The sequence below is a fragment of the Spinacia oleracea genome, chromosome 5 (assembly GCF_020520425.1).
Source record: "Spinacia oleracea cultivar Varoflay chromosome 5, BTI_SOV_V1, whole genome shotgun sequence".
NCBI lineage: Eukaryota > Viridiplantae > Streptophyta > Magnoliopsida > Caryophyllales > Amaranthaceae > Spinacia > Spinacia oleracea.
In genome coordinates, this window is record NC_079491.1 from 5,377,965 (window position 1) to 5,388,265 (window position 10,301).

The 10,301-nt window shown below is 36.0% G+C and overlaps 1 protein-coding gene and 2 non-coding genes across 4 annotated transcripts; all 3 read right to left on the minus strand.

Moving 5' to 3' along the window:
• Nucleotides 1–937: 937 nt before the first annotated feature.
• On the minus strand, nt 938–1,009 carry TRNAP-UGG (transfer RNA proline (anticodon UGG)). Its single transcript has one exon. It is a non-coding gene; the product is annotated as a tRNA-Pro (tRNA).
• An 81-nt stretch (nt 1,010–1,090) lies between these two features.
• TRNAP-AGG (transfer RNA proline (anticodon AGG)) lies at nt 1,091–1,162 on the minus strand. Its single transcript has one exon. It is a non-coding gene; the product is annotated as a tRNA-Pro (tRNA).
• Nucleotides 1,163–2,573: 1,411 nt separating this feature from the next.
• Nucleotides 2,574–9,632, minus strand: LOC110797302 (monocopper oxidase-like protein SKU5). 2 transcript variants are annotated; one of them, XM_022002406.2, is made up of 9 exons: nt 9,164–9,625; nt 7,576–7,685; nt 7,212–7,482; nt 6,980–7,118; nt 5,529–5,892; nt 4,895–5,260; nt 4,730–4,808; nt 3,420–3,616; nt 2,574–2,878 (listed from the first exon to the last, which is right to left on the minus strand). In XM_022002406.2, the coding sequence occupies exons 1-9, from the start codon at nt 9,308–9,310 to the stop codon at nt 2,752–2,754; spliced, it is 1,800 nt and encodes a 599-aa protein (XP_021858098.1). In that variant the 5' UTR covers nt 9,311–9,625; the 3' UTR covers nt 2,574–2,751. The 2 variants fall into 2 exon arrangements, 1 of the variants encoding a protein (XP_021858098.1); XR_008920960.1 differs by lacking the exon at nt 2,574–2,878 and adding an exon at nt 4,013–4,163 and having other exon boundaries at nt 3,480–3,616; nt 9,164–9,632.
• Nucleotides 9,633–10,301: the final 669 nt, after the last annotated feature.

A 10,301-nucleotide genomic window follows, 5' to 3' on the forward strand; every position in this document is an offset into this window, starting at 1 on the left:
AAGGTGTTGGGTATGTTCGGCCTAGAAACTCTCTGAAGTTTACACTAATAACTTGATAAGGGGAACGTTGAAGCAACATGCATTGGTTATTATTTGTTTTTTTAGTTCAATATGATTTTTGTCATGTCAAGATTGTCAACGTACCTATGAAAATCTAGATATTTAAGTAAATTTCTCCGATTTGTGAGAAATAAAATTCTTTAACTATTTCAAATTCTCATGCTTTTTGTCTAACTAAACATGTATACCATGTAGAAGTTCTATACTTAGAACTAGAATTGAGAGAAAGAGAGAAGTAGTTTTATTGATCATAGAATTAATGATTCATTGTTACAATTGATTGCGGTAATACATCAGGCTTTTATACTAGTGTGCTAGTTTGTAAGAAGATCGAGAAAATACAGTACAGTCAGTTAGTTATAACTAACTGTTGCATCTTATAACAACTTATGACAAGTCAGCAATCTGTGTAAAGCAGTGACAAGTCAGCAATCTGTGCACTATGATCTTCTAGTGTTAGCAAACGATTAGTAGTGCAGTGATCAACTGATCGAGCTTTGTTGTTGGCTTGGTCTTGATCATGTGTGTTGCTGAGTTAGTTTTGATCTTGTACTCCAATAAAACATCTCATTTTCCAGTTCTTAGAAAGTTTCTTTTTTCTACTACATACTACTACGTAATCCGTATCTATCAAACTTCGAACTTTAGGATTACTATAAGCAAAAGGTTTGACACAGCAATATTCAAGTAATTGTTTGTTTTTAAAGGGAATGGTAGCTTTGGGGAACAATGAAGCACAACAATAATTTCTTTTATAAAAAAAACAAAACGTAAATAAAAAGTAAATTTAAATGGAATGGTAGGTTTTGGGAACAATAAAGCACAACAATAATTTTCTTTTATAAAAAACAAAACGTAAATACGGAGTATTAAAAAAGGGGCATTCCGAGAATCGAACTCGGGACCTCTCGCACCCAAAGCGAGAATCATACCACTAGACCAAATGCCCGCTTGATAATAGCCTTCTCACCGTTAAATAATTGAACGTTATTCAGAATCATAATGAAGCTGGTTATACAAAAATTAAAAAGGGGCATTCCGAGAATTGAACTCGGGACCTCTCGCACCCTAAGCGAGAATCATACCACTAGACCAAATGCCCTTTGTTGGTTAGTAAATCAAGTTTTTACATTTTACCATGGTACTTCTTCTTCTTTTTTTATCTACCGATTTCATACGTTTTAGGTTTTTTTTACCCTCGTTTTTCAAGTTTGATTTTTTTTTTTTTTTTTTTTTTTTTTTTTGAAGGAGCAAGTTTGAATTCTTAAGTCAAGGCAATTTATTAGACCTCCTCCCAAAGTCCCAGCATGATAAAGAAAAAGTATAAATGATTGGTATGTACTCCTTACTGTTAGATTCAGTAAAAAAATTGTACCGTTGTCGTAGTTGTATACTATAACTAAATATATTTTCCTCGTTGATTTACGATAATGTAATTCATACGTGCGTAAGTACGTTAACTATTTAACGGCAAAGTTAGCTAAGAAAATAACATTGGGCTTGTTGTAGTACTGAACAAGTCAACATGTAGCAGGCAAGCAGCAGCAGTACATCGAGGTTCTTTTAAGGAATAAATACGAAACATACAGACTTTTACAAACGACTGGAGTATATAATACAATCAGACAACAAATTTTCTTGTTTAGTATTGACTATTGAGAGAAGACAGGTAATCTTTTCATGTACCTTTGTATCAGGCCCGGTCCTGACCTTTTGAGGGCCCTAGGCGAAATAAGGTATATGGGCCCCTTCCAAAATAATACGTCTTTAACAGAAATTTTTTTTTTTTTTTTGTGAAATCCATTATAGTGTTGAATTCAAATCAATAAAAACTTACTATATCTCCTGCAAGAATTTCAAAATCCGGCTCTAGTTGATTTCTTGAAATATTTCAATAAAATAAATACTCACTTAATTATAAGATAATTAATATGCGTAAAGAGATAGTTTTTGAAAATAAAGGTTCATTTTGAGCATATAAAAATACCAGTTAATCTAGTAGATACTATAACTTTAGAAGTTACTTTCTACCAATGAGCCAAGGAAATAACATGTGTATTTAATGCGTTGTTTATTACCAGTACTAAATTACTGGATAAACAATTATTTTGGGCCCCTTTCCGCCTTGGGCCCTAGGCGGTCGCACCCCTCGCCTACCCCCTAGGGTCGGGCCTGCTTTGTATCTCAAACTCTAATTCTATAATAGTATTATGGGAGATAGCACATGATCTTGATGATATATATACCATGACCATCACATAAAGCAGAACAGATACGCCATTTTCAGGTACGTAGAGCATACTTCATATTACTCTCAACCTGCAAAATCATTGTCTAGTTATCAGCCATGAACGTACATATCCACCCTGATAAGTGATACTCGGCGTTTAGAATACTGGTATTGTTTTAATAAGAGTCATTTCGAATGGGATTCACATTTTAATCCCAAATATTATCCATCTATAGCTAGTTAGCTACTTTAAATCTATTACACATTCACACCACCAGGTTAGTTAGAAGGATAAAAATGGATACTAGATTACTGGGGCGGAGACAAAAACGGTAACCTTACTGTTAGTACATGAATTATACTTGTTCTCAATCTCAGATCCTCACTTGAATTGAGCTCTGGTGAAGGCGCCTTTGGCACACTTCTTCATTTGATGGTGAAAAGTGAATGCCCATGTTTGGCTAAAAAAATATGCTATCAGAATTCAGAATTAGAGACAAAAATGTAACAGCTAAAGCAACCAGCGTTTTACTGCTTATGCAAGGAAGTTGCTGCATCCCTGAAAAGTCTATCCTCTGAGATTGATCCCTGCAGTAAAAGAGGTAATATAGAAATTAAACAAACCATCATTTTAGAGATCAATAATCAATTTATCATCATTACAGTCTTGTTTGATCAACCAATGGCATGCACGGCCCGTTTGGTAGCCGGCCATAGATAATGTCAAAGGGAATGAATTTGTATGTAAATTTTTAAAGAAAATCAATATTCATTCCCAATTTATAATGCTACTTCACTCAAAATTATCTGTTTTTTCTTTATAGATTTTCATTACCATCCATTACCATTTGGGGATAATGCAAATTTATGAAGAAAAACACCAAGTTTGAGACAAATTTTCATTACCATGGATATCATGATGTTTTTTTCTTGTTAAATAACACTAAGATTTATTCTCATTCCCACCATTTATTACCGACTACCAAATGGGCCGTCAGGGGTTTAATGGTATCTTCAGATTATATATTCTCAACTCTTAGAAGTTCATGCTTGGAAAAATTTATACCCAGTGTAACAAAAAGAGGAGACGGGATTCAGTAAAGAGGTGGAAAAGTTTATAAAATCTTACCTCTGTAATGATGCTAGTAAGCCGCAATAGATTGTGTTATCTGGCAAACGAACCTCTGAACTGTCCTTTTCAGAATTCAGAACACTTAGATAAACTTCCTGTCCTAGATACCAAGAGTTCAAGTTTTCAGCCCGGAGATTCCAAATGCCGGAATTGTCAAGTGAAACCATAATGGCAGTCCATGCTCCGGGATAGACCTGAATGTAAGATACAAGTCAAAGAGCCAAGGAACAAGTTATGAGATTTGTGATATGTCAGTAAGTTTACACGAAGTATAAATTTGAATATTCGTTATAATTGCATGAGACATAGTTTAATAATGAATTGTTCGATAAATACTCCCTCAACCCCGATATAAACTTCCTTTTTGACCTTATTCTGATCATCTTTAGTAATTTGGCTGTTCAAAATTATACTGATTTACACTGTCAAAATACAATTGTACATTTTGGCAAAAAAGAAACAATCACTTTATGGTGAAATGAGTGAAATCAATCTTAGAGGCGGGAGCACTTTTTATTGACTAGCTCTGAAGCATCCGTTCAAATGAAGACTTTGGCAAAGCGTAGAATAGACTATAAAGCAGCACATACAATAAGATAGACCATAAAGCACCACACTTGAATTGGAACACATTCCCTTAGTGGCCTTAGCTTCAACCTCATGAGTCATGAGTCATGAATCGTGATACATCTCACAAAAACAATGGACAAAGATAAGAACTTAAGCTGATCGGCTACACACCTGCACAGTGTTACCAAGTACGTAGTACGCTTCAGTATGCGATACGAGTACGAGTACGCAATTCTCTATGTTAAATTAGCCTAATGTGTTCCGCAATACTAATACGCAGTACGTAATACGGGTGTACTCAGTACGTAGTACGAGGGGTAAATGACCGTATTAGTACTAAATCAAGAATATGGTCTGCTTAATGTACATACCCCCATTGACGCGGTTGCCAATCTATTCACATAAAACAATGAGCAAAGTAATACTCCGTATGAGCTAGTTCAGAGACTCAAAAATATAATCCACACATCATTATTGTTTAAAAACCAATAGAAATTAAATATTAAAGAGGCACCAACTCAAGGTATACAAGAAATCATCCAGCCTTATTGTCTGTTCTATCCCCAAAGAAGCTCCGGAAGCTGACCTAGTAGTTGCCTAATGAAAGCAAATCAAGCATTTTTTATAACAAGTGAAACTTGAACATCGTTTTTTTACAAGCAACTCGCCAACCTATCCAGATTCAAGAGCATACCAGTCCATAACATAGTATAACCCAACAGAAATAGAACAAGTACCTGAGTAGTGCAACGAGCCACTGCATCATCTTTGTTGTAGGTGGACCTGCTATTCTCTGTCCACATCCCGTAATCCATGCTAGCAATTCAAATGGGAACTTCATAAGCTGTATTTCAACTTCAAAGGGTACAGAGAAAATAAAATTCTGGCACCTCTGAGCTTACCCAACAACAAAGAAGGCATATCCATCTAAATGATAAGTTTGAACAGTTGTACCAACATTTTGAAGTATAATCTCCACGAAACCTCTGTAAGTTGCATTTATTATCGAAGTGTCAACCCTTGAAGGTCGGTTCATTGGTCGGCTCGGGAAATCAACCTTGTACACTCCCGGTACACTATACAGATGTGCAAGTTTTAAAGGTGTTGAAGGTGTAAAGTAGGATAACCCATTGAGAGTTGCATGCCACTTTCCATCAATTAGCTCTGCAGGTCTACTAACAAGCACATAAACATCCGTGACTGCGATTTGGCCATATCTGAAAGACCCCTGAGGGTTCGGACGGGCAGCACTTGCAGTCAAATTCCACCTGCAGAAATTGCCATTCAAAGAACATTGCAAAATCAGTCAGCTGAAACAAATCTCTTAAATCTTGGAAATAACTGAAAAGTCGGATTAAATTTAAGTTGACCTTTAGCAGTTGAGTAGACTTCCTATTCTATAATTCATCATAAGTAATGAATTGATAAAAGTATATAGTCTCCTTCTAAACCTCACACAAGCAAACATTTCATAAAATCAGAACTAGCAAGACAAGATAAAATATTACTGATAACAGAATTGTGATTAATAACAACCTTATGGATTTTGCTTGATTCATAGAGTAAGATGGGTCTAGATCGTTTGGAGGAACTGGAAGTGGACCTGAAACAGGTCCCTGAGAATTGGAGTAATGCAAGACAGCAACACCAGCAGCACTACCCCCGGAAGAAGAGTTCAAAAACCGAGGACTGGCAACAATGTAGTAGTCAGTGCTCGCATCTTGATCCATGGTGACTAAGAATGAGTAAGATTGACCAACATGAATATCCAAGTCTGTATATTTCTGCTGAACAGTATATGACCCTTCAGTCTCAACAAGAATTAGATTGTGATTCTGGATTCTGAAATTTAAGCTGGTAGAGATACCAACATTTGACACTCGTACACGGTAAGTCTTTCCTGTTTCAGTATAAAAAAAATAAAAAAGAGAGAAAAGGTAATGCAGTGCAGACATTATGCATCAGAAGTTCATAAAGGAAGTCATCTCTCATGTCGGAGAAGAGGATAGTTCCGTGCATGTCAGAAGCTTAAAATACTGGCATGCCAGAAGAAAAAAAATCTACTATTTCCTCTCAAATAATGATTTGTCCCCAGCAATTCATCAGTTTACACAAAGATCTTTTGTCAAATCAGTCATAGTTACCAATCTTAGAGGGGGGGGGGGGGGGTCTAACATACTAAGAACTACAAAGCATAAAACTTCAGTTGATTTATTTTCTTTATTAAGCAGAGTGAAACCTGCTTCCGGAATTTATAAAACATACCGGCACAAAGATATGGATTGTTCTCAAGATCAGAAGGTAATGATAAAGTGAACATGTGAGCTTAAAGATAAAGTTGGATTCAGGGCAGGGATGGATGATCTCCTAAATCTCTATTTTGTTTTTCCATTTCCCAACTTGAGTTGTTATGTATATAGTTCTCCTAATCTCTGACTATCGTTAAGTTACAGTTCAGATAATCGAGGCCATAGTTCAGAGCCTTCTTTATATTCTAGTATGTATCCCAAATAAACAGGTAGACGAATCTAGTATCACAAGCCATAGCACATAAAAAGGGACCTCTGTTGTTGTTGTTTTTTTTTTGACAAGGGACCTCTGTTGTTGTTGTTTTTGACAAGGACCTCTGTTGTTGATAACACTATATGTGTGTACTGAGTGTTCCGTACTTCCGTTATAAGATGTTGAAGTGACATAGGAGTTAGGACCCTTGCAGACAACAGAACCTCATGCATTGAACACACAGCAGGAAAAATAGATAGAGGTGATATACTTCGTACTTTTTTAAGAATTATATATCTCCCTCTGTTACACGTAACCATAAAGCGTAAGACCAGCAGCTATCTAGATGGGCTTTTGACCATTGGCATCCATTTGTCAAATATAAGAAGATTTCTACTCTGAGTATGTGTACGCATTACAAAGAGCCATGAAGAATATGATAAGATTCTAAATGCAACTCGGATGTTTATAAAGCAAAGGTGTACCTGGTTCGACATTTACTAATAGACAATTAACATTTTCAGGAACAACATTTGCATCATAGCGATAAGGACCTAATCCGTTGAAAAGCACACCATCAGGAGCACCAAGATCATGTCCTTCTTCAAGCTTCTTTCGAAGTTCCTATTATCCCAATGAAGAAATTTGATTTCACCAACCTTTTAGTAAATAATCAATTTCTACCTCGAGCAAATGGACATAGAAGTTCATAGTTACCTTATGACTCTTTATATACCAATCACTGATCAAAAGAGTGATGTCTCCATCAGGGTTACCAAAAGGTATCGGGATAATTTTCCTGTTATTTATCGTTATTCCTCCATACCCACCAGCAGCTCTCTGAAAATTGAGGGATGGGAAGTAATAGAAACTCCCAATCTGATCTTTAACTTGAAAATCATATGTCCAGTTCCAACCAGCAGGGATAGCACAGTTTGTCCCTGATACACCATCCTGCCAAGAATTCTTCCTCTGTTGTACACCAGCCCTGCATTTGCCTAAGCATATTAAAATGTCTATTATCAAGTGCTAATTGTCAAAATAACTGAGTTTAATCATCACTCAAATCATTGAAATTTACCAAGTTAGAAGCAGTGGCTCATCAAGATCATTCCTAACATTAATGACAACATTCCAGTTAGTTGTAACATTAAGAACTGGACCTGGAAATTGCCCATTGACAGCAATAACCTGGTTTGTGATACAATGCACAGACGGTTAGAATCTCATCTAGTAAGTGGAGTAGTAATTATCCATCACATAATATATGAAGTGCCAATGTGAGAAAAGGAGATCACAGAACTGTGGAAGAACTATACGAAAATATAAACTCAATCTACAAAAGCAAGAGAATTAAATACAAGATGAGTATGAATCCAGCTTTCCTCCTCGTGATGACCACATGACAGGGTCATCTACTTGTCAGCTTGTTACCAACACCAAAGTGTTCAGATAAGTTCCAGTAAGTTCAGAAGTTCTAATAAGCTCAGATAAGATCCAATAAGATCAGAAGTTCTAACAAGTTCGGTCAAGTCAAGTTCAGTTGTAGCATAGAATATCACAGCAGAAGATAATGAAAGGCCAAAATGGCAGCAGCACAAGATGCAAAATAGTTCAATTAGGAAACACAAGATTTACAAACTTAAAGCAATTGTGCCACAACATAAAGCCTAATGTACAACGGGAAATGGACAAGAGCGTCCACATGAAGCCGAATTAAGCCGTAAATTGTGGTTTCAGTGTTTCTATGACAAACTGAATCATGGATGTTTAATGTTGTAGGATCTAAGTACTACTCCCAACTAAATTATTAGGAAGAAAGAATGAGAAGAATAGTATTAAACTTGCTGTCAAGAAAAAAAAGTCTTAAACTTAATTAACAAAATAAATGTCATTAGCAATTGTGACTAAATCCCAACCACAGGGCTTTCTCTTTTAACTGAAATCGCCTCTCCCTACTAAAGCCGCGTGGTTGGAGTTCAACCACTCGATACATTTACCACCGGTTGGACTAGTTGCTTATATTTCCGCACAAGAACTAATGCACAATGGCCAGCATAACAATTCCAGTCTCTTATGGCCATTTGGGCATCACTTAACTCTCAAGAAACAACCCCAAGTTGATTAGAAAAAGTAGAAACATAATGCACAAAGATCGAGGTCCTGCTTCAAGCAGAATCTTATTGTCTGGTTGCCTGGTTCAATTTTTAAAGGTGCTTTTAACTCAATTTCAGTACCATTTTTCAGCAGAATTTGCAGAAAATACAACTCAATCATCATCAAAATCAGGAGTAAAAGGCAAGCAAATGGCCTCATTATCAAAAGGGCAACTTTACTATTTCAAGACTGGACCCAAAAAAAAATTACCCAAATTGTCAATTTTCAAACTAATTATTCTACTTGGTAAACTGAATCATCCCTTTTTCAACCAAACATGAACAAATATCAAAATTAACAGTCTCCATGTCAATCAGCTTAATTGGTAAAGTCTCAAAGTGGGATCCAATCCCGTCTACTTCACCGCCCATTGCGACACTTTAAACCCCAAAAAAAATTGAAAACAGTACAATTCAACACCCACCGACATGCCCAGAAACATAAATCAAACAATTAAAGACATAAAATCAACAAAATAGCCATAAAATTGAAGAAATAAACAAACCCAAAACCTGCTGTTTAGTTCCAAGAGGGGAGGCAGTAGCATACGAAACTCTCCAATCATAAAACACATATGGGTCTTCACCATGGCAGGATCTAAGCAACCATATCAACTGAATTGCCAAATTAATACCCCATAATTTAGCACAACTGGGCATTCTCTCTCCTCTTTTACTTTTACTTTCTCTACTATGGCAGATTCAAGAGGAAGAGGAGAGAGAAAACGGAGGATAAAGAGGGGGGAAAGTTGAGTGATGAGATGCAGAGAACATTGACATGGAAAGTGGCCATGGAAACACAGCAAAGGAGTCTTCTTCCTTGTCAGCAAATGGGTCCCAGTTTTTTTCTGGGATTTCGAGAAATGGGGCCCTTGCGATTTAAAGGGTGGGAATTGAACAGAGATGATGATGATCATTGATTAGCGGCTTTTTGAATTAGTTCGACATGTTAGAATCTTGCTTTTGAACTTTGAGGGGTTGATAAAACTCACTTCTTATTTATTTTTTTGGAGAGTAGCTTCTTGATACAATTTTGGTAAGCTGGTACGGTATTACGGTAGACCGGTAGTCAATTGGTGATTTTCATCAATTGATGGAGGATTTATGACTAGAGTAGACAGTCTCTGACACGACATGATAACATGATTGAAACCGACACGACATGAACACGTATTGAGAGAAAATAGCAAGTCCATACAGCACGACATGAAACCAACCCGAACACTATTTTTATGGCATTTTTGAATCTTAACAATGTAATGATAATTGATAGAGTATGAAATACGGGGTAGTTCACAACAAAGTAGATTTCTCAAAATATTCTTGGATTATTTTACTTGGTTTTTTTATTTTTCGAAGTAATTAGAGGAGAACATCAATCAAGCTAATTGTTTATATGCGTATTTTAAGCTAAAAACAGCCTTATACAATCAAGAAAATTTACTATGTGTTGCTTTACTCATTTGGAGCTTCCAAATGATAAAATAAGAATAAAAACAAAGTTCTTATCGTATTTTTCTTAAAGTAAAACCGATTGTTCATACTATCTATTAAAAAGAATATTAAGAGATCAATGATTCCTTAATCTATGTATCAGTCATTATTGTGGGCATATAATGATGTTAAATGTAACTGAGTTCGCTGTTATTAC

Excerpts from the sequence above, each read along its gene's own strand:
- LOC110797302 (XM_022002406.2), bottom strand. The coding sequence starts at position 9,310 with ATGCCCAGTTGTGCTAAATTATGGGGTATTAATTTGGCAATTCAGTTG. Across the intron at positions 4,809-4,894 it reads TATGCCTTCTTTGTTGTTGG|CATGGATTACGGGATGTGGA; the intron begins GTAAGCTCAGAG and ends TTGAATTGCTAG. Across the intron at positions 3,617-4,729 it reads TGGCTCGTTGCACTACTCAG|GTCTATCCCGGAGCATGGAC; the intron begins GTACTTGTTCTA and ends TCTTACATTCAG.